General features: G+C 39.0%; 1 protein-coding gene across 1 annotated transcript in view; it reads left to right on the forward strand.

The window, feature by feature from the left end:
- bop1 (BOP1 ribosomal biogenesis factor) overlaps window positions 1-6,175 on the forward strand; it is a 57,939-nt gene extending 51,764 nt beyond the window's left edge. The window contains exons 11-16 of the mRNA XM_057354923.1: window positions 2,198-2,330; window positions 2,495-2,675; window positions 3,988-4,279; window positions 4,479-4,563; window positions 4,732-4,839; window positions 5,391-6,175. Of these exons, the coding sequence (XP_057210906.1) occupies window positions 2,198-2,330; window positions 2,495-2,675; window positions 3,988-4,279; window positions 4,479-4,563; window positions 4,732-4,839; window positions 5,391-5,544 (953 nt within the window). The 3' untranslated portion in view covers window positions 5,545-6,175. The remainder of the gene's footprint in view (window positions 1-2,197; window positions 2,331-2,494; window positions 2,676-3,987; window positions 4,280-4,478; window positions 4,564-4,731; window positions 4,840-5,390) is intronic.
- Window positions 6,176-20,159: the final 13,984 nt, after the last annotated feature.

Raw genomic sequence — 20,159 nt, forward strand, 5'->3', positions numbered from 1 at the left:
TGTTCTGGCTTTTGTTGAAACTAGTAACTTTGTATTAGCACCTATTGCATTATTGCTCCTGTGTGACATATCGTGTTATTGCTTCCTGAGCGTCTGCTAAATGGCTCAATGTAAATGTAAATGGTACACTGTAGAAAATTGTAGTATACTGAAGTGAGTAGTATTGATGTATACTACAGTATTCTGTAGTATTAACTATGCTGAATTGATCAACTGTTGTAAATGGTGTAGTATGTTTAAATATTTACCATGGTAAGGCTGAAAAACACTATAGTATCTAGGAATCTAACAAAAGTAAGTATTTATGCAGTATCTTTTTATATGGAGATATTTGTTCAAACCTACTAGAAAAGCAGAGGCAAGTCTCACACACTTTTATTAACAAAATGAAGAAATCTCTATTTGTTGTTTCTTTTCTAAACACGTTTTAAAGCGGAAACGAGTCCACTCTCTCAGGCATTTGATGTCAAATGTAAACGCTGCAATTACAGTATGTGAAGCGTACAGTTAGAGTTTCTGCAGTATAGTCAGATTCCTCTGTATGGCCTGAGAAGATGTGGTGAATGTCTGAGGTTGTGTGTAGATTGACATTTACACAGACGAGATGACGCAACTTTCGTACCTCAGACCGCCTTTCTCACTAGAGAGAGAGAGAGAGATTTGGTTTTGTTTTATGAAAGATTATATAAGAAGCACGTAAGTTTATGTACTGGGAATTTGAGAAAATGGTCAAACTAAATTCAAGTTTATTTTTCAAACCACATGGACAGATTTTTTGCTTGTTTTTACCATAAACTTACCTAATTCTTACATTCTTTTTCATAAAACAAGACTAAATATCATGGGTCACAAGTCTTTGTATATAGATTTAAGAAGTTTTAGATATTTTTACAAAAATGCTTCGTAAGAATGTCATTTATTCATCATTTACACATCCGCATGTCATGTCAAACCTGTATGATAGAAAATGAGATATTTTGAAGAATGTTGATAGAAACATTATTCTTAATTTTCAGCAATGTTTTCAATATTCTGTGATTTTTATCTTTTGAACATTTATCTTAATCATACGTAATATTCGATATATCACCCAGCCTGAGAGGCATTTGTAAAGTTAAAAATAACACAAACCTTGGGTGCCATCCAAAACACAACTGCACATAAACTTGGCGACTGAAGGAGTTCAGGGAGGGCACACGCTGCACAACACACAGTGCACAGACCCCCGACCGGCCCACCAGAACACACACTGTGTAAAATACAGGGAGAGATTGTTTTAATGTCGTTTCATCACGAGATCTGTGGAGATAATAGGGATATTTAGGCGTTTACAGACGGTCCACCTACAGACTTTTCTCGCTCCATTAAGTGCTAATCTGATTGGCTGACTTCAGCGAGTAAGATCTGGCAGGTTTAAATATCCACATGAGTTTAGTATTTACTATAGTAAACTGTAGTATATTACAGTAATCAGGCCGCTTTGTTAACTGGCAAACTAGTAAACGCTGTAGTACACTTCAATGTTCACTACGGTCATGTTCTTACAGTTTACTATAGTAAATACTACACTGCTTTAAAGTGTTTTTGTGGGATGTCGCAATACACAGACACGTGAATATTTTCTTCCTGGTCTCATAGTGCCATCACTCTTATAAAATGGGATTTTAGCATCATTGCTTGTGTTTTCCTTCCATCATGGCAAATGTTCCAGTCTGTCGTGTTGTATTTGTGCTCTCGGTCGACGTTACACGGCTGCAGGAAAGTCTCGGTATCCCCTGAACCTCATATACACGAGCGTGTGTGTGTTGTGTTGGCCGAGACGGGACACCACAGACTTCGGCCCGTCCCTCACTGCTATATCTGTCACCAGAGCCTCTGCTCCATGCTTAACGTGTCATTATGGGCTGGAGAATTATTACACTCCACCCTCCAACCCGTTGTGGTGGAGAGCATCAGTAGATGTGAGGACTGAAGAGAGGTTTCATTTCTTTGCTCATCTCCTGGTGTTTCAGGGCTTTAGAATGATATGAGTGAGGGTCACTGTGTTTCACATGTTTTTCCTCTCTTTATGATCAGTGGATGCTTGCCTAATTCTGCCCTGCGTGCGTTATCACTACATCTCTCTCTCTGCTCTGATTCTGTGTGTGTGTGTTGTGCTTCAGACAGCGTTTCATGTTTGTTTGACCTCTGACCTCAGGCTCCGATGACTGCACTGTGCGTTTCTGGGAGGTCAGTACAGCGCGCTGCCTGAAGACCTTGGAGGTGGGCGGAGCAGTGAAGGGCGTGGCCTGGAACCCCAATCCTTCCGTCAGCCTGGTGGCTGTAAGCTTGTAAGAGCCCCGCCCCCTTTTCTCTACATGCAATAAGTGATGTCAATCAATGTTGATGTCATACACCCATCGGTCTTTTTGTGTTGAGTGGTTTCTATATGAATGTATAGGTCAGTACAGTAGGTTGATGGATAGATGTGTTTCTGATGTGTGTGTGTGTGTAGTGATAACACCGTGCTCCTCTTGAACCCTGGTCTGTGTGACCGGCTGGTGTCTAATTCTACGGATCAGCTCATCTCCTCTTATGAGGATCCAGAAGAATCGAAAGATCAGCCGGTTCAGTGGACCGTCTCAGAGGGTGAAGATCACGAGCAGGGTCACCGTCTCGCCCTCCAACACCCCAAGGTGATTCAAACATCTACAAACACACCGTTAAACACCTACAACATTACATCTGCGGTTCTTATATTTGAATTCCTTTCCCTCAATAAATGTAATTGGAATCCAGTACTTAATTTTTTATTCGTTCATATATTTCATTCATTTATAAAGATTTTATTAATATTTTTATTGATTAATTTATTCATTGATGTATTTGTTTATTTATATATTTTCATTTATTCAGTTAAATATTTGTTCATTCATTCATTTATTATGATTTTGTTTTTTAGTTGTGTATTTTAGTTCATTAATTCATGTCCTTTCCCAAAATAAATGTAATTGTAATTCAGTATTTTATTTTTGATTCATTCATATATTTCATTCATTTATAAAGGTTTTATTAATACATTTATTTTTATTGTTTATATTGATTAAATAATTAATTTATGTATTTGTTTATTTATATATTTTCATTTATTCAGTTAAATATTTGTTCATTCATTCATTTATTATTATTTTGTATTTTAGTAGTGTATTTTAATTCATATATTTATTTATTTTCTATATATTTGTTTTTCATATATTTATTTCCTCATTCATATTGTTTATCCAAATGTAATAATTGATTTGTTCATATTTTCATATCTTTTATCATTTCTTTATGTATACATTAATTCATAGACTCATTCATCCATTCGCTTGTTCATTTACAGTATATAATCGTTCATTCATATATTCATTTATAAAATACGAAATATACTAACATTATTTTTGTATATTTACTCATTTAAATATCCATTCCTTCATAGATTTAATCGTTCATATATTTATTATTTCATTTATTTAATAATCTGTGTGGTAATATATTTATTTCTCATTTTGACAGTCGGACCTTCTTGTCTAGAATAATCTGCCAGACTTCATAACACTTGTATAATACTTCATAGATAATAATTAATGTAGCATCACAAAACTACGACATCTCGGTTTCTCTTACATGAACTTTTCTTTCTATCGTTTTGGAACGCTCATGTGGCCGGTCTTCCTTCACGTGAGCTTCGGCCAGGAGGCTTTTAACTATTGGCAGAATCCGCGCTCTTGTGGTCGTCTTTTCCCTGAGATGGAAAGAAACATAAGACGCCTCTAGTGTCCAATTAAAGCTCCTGGAAAAGGAGAAGCCGTGACGCGGCTGGCAGACTGGCAGAGGACAAGCCGGCTGTAAATTCACTCTCGCCGTGTCTTTGAGGATATAATTGGATTAATGGTCTGTGTATTTACCGCAGAATGACTTTGACCTCTGACCTCTCTCTCTCTCTCTCTCTCTCTCTCTGTAAAGGCCGTGCGGCAGGTGACGTGGCACGGGAAGGGAGACTACCTGGCGTGCGTCATGCCCGACAACACCAGTAATCTGCAGGTGGTCATCCACCAGGTGAGCAAACGGCGGACGCAGAACCCCTTCCGCAAGAGCAAGGGTCTGGTGCAGTGCGTGTCCTTCCATCCCATCAGGCCGTATTTCTTCGTGGCCACGCAGCGCTACGTACGCGTGTACAACCTCATCAAACAAGAGCTCACCAAGAAACTGATGACCAACTGCAAGTGGATCTCCAGCATGGCCGTCCATCCCGGAGGTGTGTCGTTTGATCTCTTGTGTATTCACTGTGATATTCCTGCACACCGGCGTGTTTTGTTGTCGAGCAAAAGTGTGCCATGGAAAACAATTATTCCACGCGACTCGGTTTCAGTAACGTGACATCACTGACCGCTTTCTGGAAGTGGTATTTAATTGGTTTCCTAACGCGGCCGTTCCATCTCCCTTATTTTCCGCAGGCGACAACGTGATATGCGGGAGCTACGACTGTCGTCTGGCTTGGTTCGATCTGGATCTGTCCACAAAACCTTACAAAGTTCTCCGGTGAGTCGGCGCAGGCTTTGGTCATTTGGACGGTCTGGAGCAGAGCTGGGGGGGAAATCGTTGCTTGTGTTGGCGTTGTGTAGTAAACGAATGTCATCTACTGGGAATGAAAGCGGTTCTGCATGTCGCTCTGCTTACTGAATCTGTGTTGTATCTTTGTCCAACCAGACACCACAAGAAGGCTCTGAGGGGCGTGGCCTATCATAGACACTACCCACTGTTTGCCTCCGCCTCTGATGACGGCAGTGTTATCGTCTGTCACGGGATGGTGTACAAGTGAGTTATTTCATATCTTTAGTACACTGGCACTGCAGTATGCACATTTTCTCGAAGAATTGAAGAAGAAAAAAAAACATTAATTTACAGTGGAATAAATGAACTAACAATATTACATTTACATCACGTGTGAAGTTGACTTTTTTCTCAACAAATTCGACTTTCCAAATGACTGTATGACACACAATGAGGTCGAGTCTTGTTTGTAATAGACTTCTAGTGAAGTACGCACTGCAGTATGTGTACTACTGAGAAAAAATACGACGTGAAATACGCACTATGCAACGATAAATATTTCAAACGTGTCGTGTTTGGTCGGTGGTTTCCAGTTCTCGTTGTAACAAAACAGTTTAGTGTTAAGGCATCTCTTCATACAGTTTTTTTTTTTTCATTTCTTGCTTTCTCCAGCCAAGTGTCGATGTATATACAGCAAAACATATTTCCAGAATTCTGCGTTTTATGGTTTTTGTGTCTACCAGACTGTTGGACATAATCTGTAAGACTAGCCATTTAATGAAGATAACCTAAATACGTCTGTCTCTCGTTCACAGTGACCTGCTCCAGAATCCTCTGATCGTTCCAGTTAAAGTCCTGAAGGGACACAGCGTCACTCAGGACCTGGGTGTTCTGGACGTGACCTTTCACCCCACTCAGCCCTGGGTTTTCTCCTCGGGAGCGGACGGAACGGTCCGTCTCTTCACCTAGAAACGACGAAAACATCCCATCTGCGGCCTCAGTAAACCAGAAATTACACACCAGTTTAGACTGAATGAAGGTTTTTTTTAGACAAATCCATCTCACTGCTCTCCGGGGACATCAGAACGTTGCTGGCAGAAATCAAGCGTCTGATGTGTTATTGAACATGTCGTTGTAATATGCGTTGGAACCGTGTTTTAGCTTTTTTATGTTGCGAGAAAATATATCCAGCTGCTTGTAGATTCCCACAGGACTTTAGTCTAACATAACCCACACTGTAAGAAAGACGGGCTCGCTTTCAAAAGGCGAAACCGTGAGCGCTCGGGAAGGCCCGTTTCCGTATCAAGCTCCGCCGGTGCCCCACAGCAAATCAAGTCCGACCGCTAATCCTTGGACAAGGAAGCAGAATATGAAATGAAGCAAAAACGGCTGACGACGGATCGGGCCAAAGGAAACAAGGCGTGAAACGAAGCTGTCGTGAGTTCTCGCAGGCGTCTGTCATCCTCATGTGTTTTCAGCGACCTTACCATGCTTTTCAACAACCAGACGCGCTGAGCTTTTTTTACTCTGTTGACTTGTGAAACCTTGACTTGTATTTCAGAGACCTGTTGGGTTTTAATTAAACATGGTGTTTCTTGAAGAGTGTTTGGCCTTTGTTTTTTTTCGCAGGTCAGCGAGGGGGGTTTCTGTTGAATTATATGCAGCGAGCGTCTGGGAATAGGTTTCGTTTCCTCCGTGGAGAGGCCCAGACGTCGCTGATCAGACGCCTCTGTGGGTTATAGATCAGATTACGTGGAGGCCGTCCACCTGCGGGTCCTTCTCTCAATTTTCACAACCACCTTAAGAAAAGAGAGATTAAAGCTTGTTGTTAAATAGCCAATATCCCTCACTATTATATAATTAATTATTAATAAACGAACGAGTGCTTGGTATGACCAAAATCGTGTATCACGCATACTTCATTTTGATTGGTCAGTCGGGACATTTTGATTTCTCTTATCCCGTTGTTAAAAATCGCTAAAACTGCTTACACACCGCTCATCCGCGTACTACGAGACATCATGTCTGGTACTACTTATGTGTAATTTATCACTCCACCGTCCCTTTTTTTTCATTTTCTTATGACATATCTAAACGTTTCACGTCGAGTTGAGTAATATATACTAAGTAAACTGTAGTAAATAGTATACTACAGTATTCTTTATTATTAACTAGAGTAAATGGATAAATTGTAGTTAATACTGTACTTGAGTAAATACTATGGACTACTAAAGTTAAAAAAGTAATATCAATTTTTTTACATTTCCGTACAGATAACTATAGTGAACTAAATTATTCCTGTTGGCGGTTCTAAACTCCCTTGTCAGGTTTTATTTTGCGATGACAGTAATATTGTAATAAATAAATATTTTGATGATCAAGATTATTGCTAACGTTAAAGCACATCGCCTGGTGTAGCTCAGCCGAAACTTCTCATGTTGGTGTTGCTTAGCAACCGCAAACAGCTTCACTCCGTTTCGTGCTACACGCTATGAAAACAAATTCATCTTCGTCGAGACCTATCTCAGGAACGTCCGTTTTTTTACGTTACTTCATGTTTTTAATCGTTCTCGTGTTTCATCCATCGCACGGTTTATATACGGTCATACCGGCACCCAGCTCTCTTTAGACACACTGCCGGCTCGCTAATAATGATTATTATTCTCGCTGAGAGTTTTCCAAACTGATCGAACTAGTCAATGTTGAGATTATCCATGAATCAGTTTAGTTTGTTAACTAGTAGGATAGTAATGATGTATTTATCCTTTATGTCGGCACATTTGGGTTTTTGGGGGTAGAGTCACATATCTAAAAATAACTTGTAATCATTGTCTGCGCTCCGGTGGTTTTCCCTCATCTCTAGAAAAACATTTGTGCGGTAGCAGTAATTCAGCGGATCATGTCTCATGGAAATAGATGATGAAGGCCAGATAGGCAATAAAATATATATATACAGTATATATAGATGCCTTAGTGGACAAGAGATGATTCAATATTTTAATGTTGCTGAACAGCAAATGTGAATCTTTTTTTAAGTATCGTTTTGGAGTCGTAAAACCAAGAATGTCTATAATGTGTAGAGAAAGTTATCTGCTAGAATTGTGTTAAATTGAGATGAAGACAGATCTGAGCTTCATAACGGTGTTCAACACACCTCAGAATTTGCTTGCTGTCAGTCAGATATTTTATGGCCTGTTTGGTTTGCTTACATTGAGAAAATCCCTTTAGCGTGGATTAAACATTTTGCTTCCTTCTCATTTGTGAAGATATAAGACAGCTGCAGTCAATTGCACGGTTTCTCTGAATACACTGTTGAAATTGTTGGGTTGGGTAAAATATGGACAAACCCAACCGTTGGTTTCAATTCATCTAGAAAGAGTCCGTATTTTGTCCAGCCGAGTTGAAACAACCCCGCATTTGTGTGTGTGTTCATTGAAAACTGCTTTAGTGGAGCGAGCCTTTCTTTTGAAAACACATCCACTTCTTTCCGTTGAAAAATCTCTCCACGAAGTGGACTCATTTGAAAAGACTGTTTTCACATTGTTATGTGCATTGGCAAGTCAGAAGGTCCATCTGATGTCCCTGACCAAAACATCAAGTGGGCCGCCTTAATAGAGTGTTAGTCTTGTGATTAAAACAGTCACGGCTCATAAAACAAACGTCTCTCCATTATTTGATGTTTCTACTCTTAAAAAAAAATGTGTGGGCCGGTCCTCTAAACCTCAGTTATCAATGAACACCGACAGTAGTTCAGCAAACCGTTCAATTGACTGCCGCTGTTTGTCCCCCATTTTCTTATCCTCGCGAAGGAGCAGGAACCATAAAATGACGTTTCATCAACGCTAAGAGGTTTTCTAAATTTGCGATGCAAGCAGACCGAAGAGGCCGTAAAGTGTCTGACAGATTGAGAGCACAACGCCAGAGAATTCAGGGGCATAGAAAATGACGTCACGGTGCCCCGTTAATGGGTGTGCAGACGGGCGGCCAGACACGCACGACACACTCTCGTTCCGACTCAAAAACGGCACGAGACGCATTCCAAGGAGAAACCTCCAGTCTGCGAGATGACATCATAAGCGGTCGGTAAGGCTGGATGACCTCATAACGACTTCCTCCGCTCGGCCCCTCTTGTCGGGCAGAGCCGACCTGTCAAACTCCGTCTTGACGAGACATCAGAGAGCGTCTACCCCGCCGTGAAAGCGAGCTTTTACGAGGTCTGCGAGACAGCGGACGGTGAATAGGGTTTAGTTCTGTTGGGGTTGCGCGCGGAGAAATTTCATGAAGTGTTTGGTATTTTTGCGCCGTAATTGGAGTATGACTTCAGACGGTGGCATTGAAACTGTCTGGTGAAAAAGCTCTGGATGTCTATCGTGGCGCGTCTCGCCCACAACCCTGGACTCGGAGTGTGTGCGTGTACCTGTGGTTTTCCTGTCAGTGAAACCCAATAACAGTCCCATTGCATCATTTCAAATAGTTTCAGGAGAAAATGGATGCAGTCTTGGCAGTCGCCGTGTGTTTCCATTTGCTTTTTCTAAATCGTTTCCCTCTTTTGCTCACCCTTACCCGCAGGGAAAACGCTCAAAACAAACAGCAAATAGTTGGTGTTGAGAGACCGGGCGCTTGGAAGGCCGCATTCCAGTGTAAGTGGAAAAAATAAGAGTCCCTGTCGGGGACCTGAAGCTCCAAGAGGCTTCCATTCACTGAATTCAGTCGGTATAGCTGTGGAGGGCTGGAGGATCTCCAGGTGGTGAATAGCGATATTGTCAGTGGATTTTTCATCGTAATGCCCTCACGTCAAGACCGTTTCGACCCAAAACACGACAGACCACCTGAACAGCAGCTGTGCCAGTTTTACACAGGTTTTTCACTTCAGAGTAAACAACTGATGAGTGCTGACCACTTCCTAAAGACTTTTAAATCAAGACATGATGACCATTTCACATTATTCCCCTTAATATTGTTAAGATTTTGGACAGATTTTACTGTCTAACAGGGCTACAAACACTACAGCAGACATCACGAATGATGTACAGTTTTAAGCTTGTTTACGTTTTCAGTACAGTAGACATGTTTGATTTAATTGATTTCAAGTCATTTTGTAGTTATTCTGTTGATATAACAAAGTTTTTGATTGGTTGGGCTGGAAAGTTGAATACTTGAAGAAATGTTAGGATAATTCTATCACGTGAGCCTGATTTCACAGTAATCCGCAACTATTATACGTGGTGGCTAATTTATACAAATTCCTACTATGTGAATCTGACAAAAACTATGTTTATTAGAGAAAAAAACCCTGTCCCTAAATCCATCCAAAAGTACTTTCCAATTTGTTCAGCCTAGCCACCTCGTAAAACAGGAATTTCCGTGTTGGAGGTGCGAGTCCTTGAGAACAAAACTTTTGTTTACTGAAAATGTCATGTAGATGGCTGACTTTCAGATCTAGATCTTGACTTTTAACTTTATGTAAATGCAACGTCTTTCCGAACTGTTGAGGTTTCTAAAAGGAAAGGCAACGTTCTTTCACATTTAGGCTGTGACGGAAGAGCGTTTAATTAATAATATCATGTCATTGCTAAAAAACGCTATTTCGTCATCGTTAGTAGAATTTTTAAAACATTACGCAAAAAGATGCTTTCATAACGTGATGGGGATGTTGTCATAACGTTTTTAGAACGTATTTTCATTTACTGGGTTACAGAGGAATTGCTGCGTAGATGAATATATATTTGGATTTGGATTCAATTTATTGTCATTGCACATGTACGAAGGTACAAGGCAACGAAATGTGACCTCTGCATTTAACCCATCCAGAGAGTAGTGAACACACGTACCCCCGGAGCAGTGGGCAGCTATCACTNATTTTTAGATTTTAGATTTAGATTAAATGTATTGTCATTGCACATGTACAAGTACAAGGCAACTTAATCAAATAAAAAGATAAAGTGCATTTAACCCATCCAGAGAGTAGTGAACACATGCACAGCAAGTGGTGAACACACGTACCCCCGGAGCAGTGGGCAGCTATCACTGCAGCGCCCGGGGAGCAAGTAGGGGTAAGGTGCCTTGCTCAAGGGCACCTCAGTTGTTACCCGCCGGCCCTGGGAATCGAACCGGCAACCTTCCGGCAACCCACATCTATTCAAGACTAGATGTGACATCTAAAACACATTTCGCATCTAAAACTGCGCGGAAAACGCGAGCGCGTCGCTTTCTCTCTTCAAATGACCTATGAACTATTTCCATCTCGATGCGGCGCCGACGTGCCTACAAAAATGTTGCGCGCCTGCCACGCATCTACATTTAAAATAACGAATATGCGCGCAGGAAAGACGCGAAATGTGAATCTGGCCTAACGCCGTGTCTACACCGGACGCGATGCGACACGACAAAAGAAACTCATTAGAACCCATTCAAATTTTACATTTTGTCTACACTGGATGCGACAAACCCATCAAAACAAGCCGTGTGTCGTAATTCATCAAGGGGATGTTTTTGATAAGATCTCCATCATATGTTGGTCTTGAATCGATTCATCTGCATGTTACTGAAGTAAAATAGTTTGCAAACGGCATTTTTGATCGACTGACTTTCCTCAAAGTTACATACATCTAAAATTGCAATGAAACAAACCAGAAATTAAACGCAATTCCTCCTGTCTTCTATCATTAAGTGCACCTTAGTCGTGTGGAGATCTAACTTTCACCCACAAGAATCTGTCAGTAAAGCTATACTTCTGACTGTGATGGGTTAGTTTTGTCAGGGGTTGATGCCATAGGCGAGGAGAGATGAAGCTTTTACGTGACCGTCCAAGAAACCCAAGCTTGAGCGTTCACCATACAGAGTCAAAGATGGATGGACGGTTCTTTGCGTTTCAGTTGTCGAGTCTTTCCAAACAGTAGCAGCCAAACACATTATTGACGCAGTGAGGGCACATTCATATTTTCCAAGCATCCTCATTTTTGGTTCACTCTCCATCTTTCTTTAGTTTTACCAGATTCTTCTGTCTCATCTTGACCACAGTTACATGAGCTCTTCTGATTGGAATCTGCAGGATTTTGAGTGGTTTTAAAAGGCTCTGGTGCTGATGCAGAAATCGAAATAAAACCGGCGTAAATCTCTCCTGAACCGCATCGTTTCGTTTCAACACACTTCTATGTAGTGATCCAGTCTGGAGACGTCATCTAAACACCTCGGTTATATAATCAACAACACTTTACAAGTCCATTTCATTCAATGTATAGGGTAAATAAATATCTGGTTTTATTCGTAAATGTGTCACAAGATCAGGAGAGCTAAGAAAGAGGGTGTATTGATTCGATGATTTCAGAAGGTCCAGCATCACAGAGGCAGAAATCCAGAAGCGGTTCTGATCCAGACGGTTGTCTCGTGGATGCTCAGACGTCTGTGTGTCGTGTCTGTGCTGACAATGGAGCCCTTCTTCTGCTTTGAAGACTTTGGCAGATGGTGAACAGAAAGGAAACGCATTCCTGTGCCGTTTTATATTTGGTTACAAAAGCAAATGTAAGTGTACACATTTGATATTCTACTAGAGATCAGTTTTGTGTCAATTTTGGTTTGGATAATAGGAACCAAGATTTTAAGTTTTGTTTTAAACATTAGTGCACATTTAAGCTAGCAGTGCCTTTTTCAAGAAAGTTGATGCTTTTTTCAACAACACCAAAAATAAAGTCACCAAACATGAACAATTGAACAACTATCACCCACCAAATTAAACATAATGCAATGCATGATGGGAACTTTTTAAAAACCCTTGTTTAATGGAAACACTTAAAGAGAGAGACACTTTAATCAGTTATTCCTGATTAAACCTGTATGACTTTCTTTCCATAGTTGTTTCGTATAGTTTGTTTTATTTAGTTTTAGTAATATTTTAAATTAGCTTTTTTTTGCAATTTTGATGTACGCTTTTGTCATTTTGTATGTTATTTTGATTTTAGTTTTATATCAGTTTTTGTTTATTATTGTAATTTTAGGGCTTTAAACTTATTTCAGTTTATTTTTGAGGCAACATTTCAATTTTTCATTCAGTTGAAGTTTTCCCCAAAAGTTTTAGGTCAATATTTGATTTCAATGAACAGAAACATTTTCAAAATTTAAATTTTAGTAAACAAAAATAACTTTGTTTCTTTCTTCTGCAGAACAAAAAAGAAGATATTTTGAAGAATGTTGGTAATCAAACAATACCGAACCCTATTGACTTCCATTGTATGAACACAAAACCACAGAGACATTTCTCAAAATATCTTTTGTGTTCGACAGAAGAAAGAGTGACATACAGTTTACAGACGAGGGAGAATACCGTTTTTTTTATTTTGGGGTGAACTATCCCTTTAAGTGTTTATAAACAGTCAACAACAACAAAACTTGGTTTAGTCTAATCTTTTAAGTATGCACAGAACAGTAAACTGACTTCTACTAAAAAATCTTTATTACCTTTGTTCACATTTAGCACAAATGTAGCTTCTTGGATTTTTTGCAGTGCAGTAACCACAGCTCAGTTCTTAAAGACTATTACAGAGTATCTGTCTAGCAGACAAAAGCAGAGCGGTCAGATTTGATATTCCTCGACCCCAATTTGCAGCACCTGTGAAAAGCCAAACGTTGCGTTTACAGACTTTTAATTGGAAGGAAAACAGTCCTGTGAACTCCTGGCAGTCGCCTTCGTTTAGATCTGTTACAAATTACCGCTAAATACAGGAACCTTCTTTCATTCTCCCCACACATGTGCTCGCAACCCCGCGATGACATCATGGTGCTCGGCCGTGCAGACGGTGGTGGATGTGAAACCGCACTGAAATTGAGTTGCCTGGGCTCATTTAGAGGAAAGTAAAAGGCTGCTCTCTGGTTACTTTAAGCAGCACATTTGATATGAAAGCGCAGGCTTTGAAGGAGAGGCGGGGCAGACTACAGTCTCCTTAAACCCGGCGGGGACAAACACACACGACCCCTTCAACACGCTCTTTGTGTGTGCGTGAGAGAGAGGCCATCACACCTCCTCTGGCTCTCATCGCGCATTTCCGGTGTGTCACGACTGCGTCTCAGTTTGTTTTTATGTGATGCAGATTCACCCCAAAATGAAAATCTTTCCTCATTTATTCACCCTCATGTCATTTCAAACCTGTATGACAGAACACAAAAGAAGATATTTTGAAGAATGTTGATAATCAAACAACACTGAACTCCATTGACTTCCATTGAATGAACACAAAACCACCGAGACTTTTCTCAAAATATCTTCTTTTGGATTCTATTAAAGAAAGAGTCAGATTCAGGTTTTGAACCACATGATGGTGAAAATAAAAAAAATCTATCCCTTTTTTTATATATTGTTTTTATTTGAATTGTTGATGACATACAACATTAACTCAATCGGACACCCTCCAAAAATCGAACCCTTTAAGAAACGACAGTCCACAACACCATCGCGGTCATCAGGTTTGACCGACTCCATCTTCAGCAGGTTTGGTTCTTAAAGTGTTTCTTCACAATAATATTAATATAATGCATTTCATATTATCATGTATTTACTATTATTTCTATCATTATGTATTTTTTTATTTTCTATGCATTTTTTTCCTTATGTATTTACAGTAAAGCTCCTTTGCAATGATGCAAAACACTGAAAAAACCTAAATACACAAACATATATATATAAATATATATATATCCAAACATATATATTCATTTGTGTACATGTGAATTGAATTCTTTTCTCAGTAGGGATGTCAGAATGTCCCAAACAATTTCGAAGCTTTGACCTGATCCAACCAACTCTTAGGTGACTCACATCATCAACTTTTGAAATTGAAAATCATAAATATTACGACCGCTTTACATTTAATTGACAGACTATTTTCTTGCTACGTGCTTCAGGACTGTATATATCCATTCATGTACGCCAAATTCTACTTCAGTAAATGTGCCGCCTGCTGTGTATACAGCGGTGTTTGGGTTCGCCGGGGTAATTTGGGATGTAACTTGAGGTTTGTGAAATTCTCCACACAGGGTTAGTAAATTATAATGGAGGGTTAATCCACGGCAACTGAACATCATTAGACCCATTCGTACCGATCTAACACACATCCCATGATTCCCCAGCACTCGTCTCTGTTGAGCACGGTTTGTTTTGGTGTTTCTTTAGCTGGTACCTTTAGAGCTCAGCTCTGGATGTGTGGGTTTGCTAAGGATGTTGAAGTAAAAGCCAGCGGATGATAAAAATGCCTCCGTCCTCGCGTCCTGGCTCAGCACCAGTTCTTCTGTAAACTGACATCGGCATCTCTTTGAAAACAGGCTGTGGGGCGAGTCGGGCAGCAGACGGATGACCGGCGCTCGTCCAGCTCCCGTTACCCTGTTCTCTCCTCCATCAGCACCACGCTTCAAATCAAACATGTCTGCTGTAAGACCTCTTTAATATCGCAGGTATTATTTATCCTAGACATTCACAGAGCATCCAAGCATTTTTGCTGAAGTCTCGTCTGCGTCTCAGATATTTCTTCGGAGAAAAAGAGTCAAAAATGTGTCAAACTGAGTCTGCCATCAAAAGTCGATATGATTGAAGATCTCAATATGAACTCGAACATTTCTCATCAAAGTGACTCAAATCCACATCATTTCACCTCTACAATCTACATCCATATTTTACACCTCCAGTATGTGTTTCAGCTATACAACAGTTTCTCTTTTTATTTCTCCAAAGAAACATCTGAGACTAAGTTGATACTTAAATGAAACCCAACTGAGGACTCCATCAAATCTTGTGAGCTGTAAAATAAAGCCGGAGCCATATCTAGAGACCAGAATACCCAAACATCACTCACATTTTCTTCAGAACCATCTTTAATTGTTGTGTTGTGTTGTGTTGTGTTGTGTTGTGTTGTGTTGTAACAGACCGAACACGTTTCCCATAATTACAGTCGTCTTTCGTTTTCATTTCTCGGTGATGATGGACTCTCTCATCTCTGTGTTCTCCTGCGATCTCAGCTGATGTGACACCTGCTGATTTATTCCCTCGAAAACCTTCCTGTTCCCGCCCGGGTCTAATCCCGGCCCCAGCTGTGGGGTCCCTCATGGGTCATAAATCGGAGCCCCTAAATCCTCACCTGGACAGTGTTCAGAAAGCGCATTCCCTTCAGGAAACCGGGGGTGGATGTTGCTAAGAAGGTGCGGGGGTCTTGCATTTCTCTAATGCACTACATCATTCATTTTCAGACGGAAGCATTAAAAAGCGTTTCTTTGCTTCTATTTGATTTTGATTTTTACCATTGTGTTGCATTGTGGGTAAGAAAGGGTTAAAGTGATAGTTCAGTCACAAATAAAACTTCTCTCATCATTTATTCATCCTTATGTGGTTGTAAATTCAGTGGAACACAAAAGATATTTTGAGAAATGTCTCGGTGCGTTCATACATTGGAAGTCAATGGGGTTCAGTGTTGTTTTATTATCGACGTTCTTCAATAAATCTTGTCTTGTGTTCTGCAGAAGAATGAAAGTCACACAACTGTGGAATGACATGAAGGTGAACGAATGATGAACGAGAATTTTCTTTTTTTGGTGAACTTTAAGCGGTATATTCCTGTGACTTTCAAGGTTGTGATTTTTTATGTTCCGTGTGAAAGGATTGGGAGGAAGCACTGTTTGGTTTGTTTTTTGATTGGCCTGGGCCGAGACATTGTAAATGTCACATTTATAAAATAACCCGTTTCTTTACTTGATGGCCAAATATGATGTAAACCGAGTCTTGTGTATGGCACAGTCTAAAATAGTTTGCGTCAATCACAGATTACAGCCTGCAGGACCCGCATCATTGAAAATGACGTGTGCGTTTGCTCTCTCGCCGGTAAGAGAATAAGTTAATGGGAGCCTTGAGCAGATCGGTTCCCATCTACACAGGGGATGGACGGCCCCCGTGAGCCCCAGTCTGCTCTTTGAGGACGGTGGAGCTGGCGGAGCTGCTTGTCTGTTGTACATTAGCCGGATTTAATTTCCGATGGCCAGAAATGACAGGGTTGGCAGGAAAAGAGCCCGGTCATAATAAAAGTGTGTAAAGGGGTGGAGCTTCCAGATGTCATTGCCACATACACTGGATGTTATTATGGGAATGAATCCTATACTGCATAGGAATCATAAGAAGTGTAATAAATGGAATTGATGACCATATAGATATATGTGTCGATGCTACTTTTTACCTCTCCATACAGTTTTTCATGATGTCACAACACTGCACAACTTCTGGTTTCAATTAAAATTCCTGAAGAAATGGGAAAAAACCTTGTCACGTATTTGTTTGTTTGTTTATATTTTTATGTTTATATTGTTTTTAACGCCGGGTAAGCTGAAGTCTTAATACAGTATCTGTTTATCTATGTCGATAACCATAGCAATGATTTGCATTTAATATGTGGTTTAAGTCAATGTTGTGATCCACTTTAATAGATATTTTTCACAAGAAATATTAATATAATAATTAGAGACCTTTATTATTTTAGTTTAGTTTATAGTTTTTAGTTTAGCAAGTTAAGTTAGTTTAGTTTAGTAAACTGCTGCATTTTGACCTGCAACTATGCTGGATAGAGACTGAAAAATGAATTCTTCAAATGAAAATGAAAGCTGTCAGACTTGTTGTTAATGTCTGTTCTGGACACACAACATGGATTTTATGTAAATAATAAAAAACCTAATACCAGAAATGTCCAGAATTCACTTCTGTGCCAAACTTAACAGAACGAGAATAAGCCAAAGTCACATTTAACCGCAGCATGTGCCGCATCATCAGATTTCCTATCGGCCAATGAGAAAATAATGATCCAATTACATCATTACGGAGTTCCTGATCACATCCTTTGGTGGATCCCACATCTGTGAAGTCCTTCTGTGACCTGACAGAGTTTTTCTATTAGAGTTTATCCCTTTACGTGAGTGGACGTAACAGCATAATGACAGGCCGTCGCGCTCGACGGATGAGCCAAATTTCCCATAAATTAGTCGCAACTCTGCCTTCTCAAGAATTCATCTGCATGCTTCTCCGATCCTTACCTTGATCCCTTCATTAGGTCATCGTCTAACATGTGTTTTTCCTCAGTAGGCTATGTCTGCGAGTGGATTGAGAAACAGAAAGGCCAGCTTGATTTCATTTCTTCAGCTGTTCTGCCCGAGTATGATGCCATTTGAGCAGCTTCCATTTCTTATTTCACATAAAACAAACAAAACACATACACCCTGAATTACAGACCAGCACTGCTCTCATTGCTGTTTTGGCAGACGGCTGCAAGATGTTCTGGATGAGAGCAAAATGTGTGTCCTGAATGGATATTTCAATTCACTCTTGAGCAGGTTTGCAATATGTCACTTCTGTTTATCTGCATATAACTTACATCATTGTTAAAAATTAACGATTCATCGTACGGTTTTGAAATTATAGCCATAAAACATGAAAATGTTTTGGCATAAGATTGTAAGATTTTTTTAGGAACCTCTGTAAACTTATATCGTAAAGCAATATTGTGATGTTATTTTGTAACGTTTTTTTTAGGAACCTTTGTAGAGTTATATTGTGCAGTTAAATCATCAAGTTATATTGTAACTTTTTTAGAAACCTTTGTAAAGTTATATTGTGAAGTTAAATCGTAAAGTTATATTGTAACCTTTGTAAAGTTATATTATAAAGTTTTTCCAGGAACCTTTGTAAAGTTCTATTGTGAAGATAAATTATCAAGTTTTTTAGAAACCTTTGTGAAGTTATATTGTGAAGTTATATTGTAACTTTTTTAGGAACCTTTGTAAAGTTATATTGTGAAGTTATATTATCAAGTTTTTTAGAAACCTTTGTAAAGTTATATTGTGAAGTTATATTATCAAGTTTTTTAGAAACCTTTGTAAAGTTATATTGTGAAGTTATATTATCAAGTTTTTTAGAAACCTTTGTAAAGTTATATTGTGAAGTTATATTATCAAGTTTTTTAGAAACCTTTGTAAAGTTATATTGTGAAGTTATATTATCAAGTTTTTTAGAAACCTTTGTAAAGTTATATTGTGAAGTTATATTATCAAGTTTTTTAGAAACCTTTGTAAAGTTATATTGTGAAGTTATATTATCAAGTTTTTTAGAAACCTTTGTAAAGTTATATTGTGAAGTTATATTATCAAGTTTTTTAGAAACCTTTGTAAAGTTATATTGTGAAGTTATATTATCAAGTTTTTTAGAAACCTTTGTAAAGTTATATTGTGAAGTTATATTATCAAGTTTTTTAGGAACCTTTGTAAAGTTATATTGTGAAGTTATATTATCAAGTTTTTTAGGAACCTTTGTAAAGTTATATTGTGAAGTTATATTATCAAGTTTTTTAGGAACCTTTGTAAAGTTATATTGTGAAGTTATATTATCAAGTTTTTTAGAAACCTTTGTAAAGTTATATTGTGAAGTTAAATCGTAAAGTTATATTGTAACCTTTGTAAAGTTATATTGTGAAGTTTTTTCAGGAACCTTTGTAAAGTTCTATTGTGAAGTTATATCGTAAAGTTTTTTAGGAAACCTTTGTAAAGTTATATCCAGCACATAACCAAAGGAAGTGAAAGACTGTAAGTTTTGATTGCTTTATTGCTTTTATCTCAGTGTTTTTGGACTTTACAGATATCCTTAAAGCTAACATACTCATACAAAAGCGAAAAACTTTCATTGTGGTTTCATGAGGAGTTTGAATCTCACTCTCATACTTCTGGTCCCTCAGCTTAAAAATGGAGAACAATCAATTTTACACATTTAATAAAAAATGAGCAGGCGATAGTTGAACAATTATATCAATTTTCTTCAGTCGTAAAACGTTGTGGAAATCTAACACCTGATGTATGTCTTAAGCAAATACAATTCATATTGAACGCAATCAATCTGTGCACCTTAACGGAGTCATGAGTCGAGTCCTCCAGAGAGCTCTTAAAGAGAGAGAGAGTATCACACTTAAGGTGGTCCAGTTTAAAATGGGAGGCAGATGTTTGTGTCCGAGCCGTACTCATTCACTTTCAGTGCTTTTGGATACAAATGTGAACCTAAATCTGTCAGTGGTCTGCACCTCGCTGCCGATTCACAGAGTAGCCTATATCACCGCTCGCTGAAGACACTTTTGAGTGATCTCTTCAATTGTTTTAGAATCGACCAGTGTCAGCAGCATCAGTCTAAACTATATGACTGTGGAGGCGTTTACACAACACTATTTTAACCTAAAACATAAAACATTCATTTGCCGTTCATTTACGCAACAATGCTAATTTGGGGGCCCGGTTGTTTCAAAGTGCGCGTTTTTTAAGACGACACTGTTATAAACCTCCGTGTAAAGTACAAAAATGCACATTTGTGCAAATGGTGACAACATTTATGTAATGTGTTCAAAAGCCATGCACGATGAGCCTACTTGCGAATGTGCAAATAGCATGTCTTTACAAAGTGACATCATCAAAAACGACAACTCGGATTTCGAATATTATGTCGTAAAATATCCGACTTCTGACCTCAATACGTTCCAGTCAACCACGCGTCACATTCGCATGTTTACCACGTGATGTACTATGAGACA

This window comes from Triplophysa rosa, linkage group LG16, assembly GCF_024868665.1.
Source record: "Triplophysa rosa linkage group LG16, Trosa_1v2, whole genome shotgun sequence".
Taxonomy (NCBI): Eukaryota; Metazoa; Chordata; class Actinopteri; order Cypriniformes; family Nemacheilidae; genus Triplophysa; species Triplophysa rosa.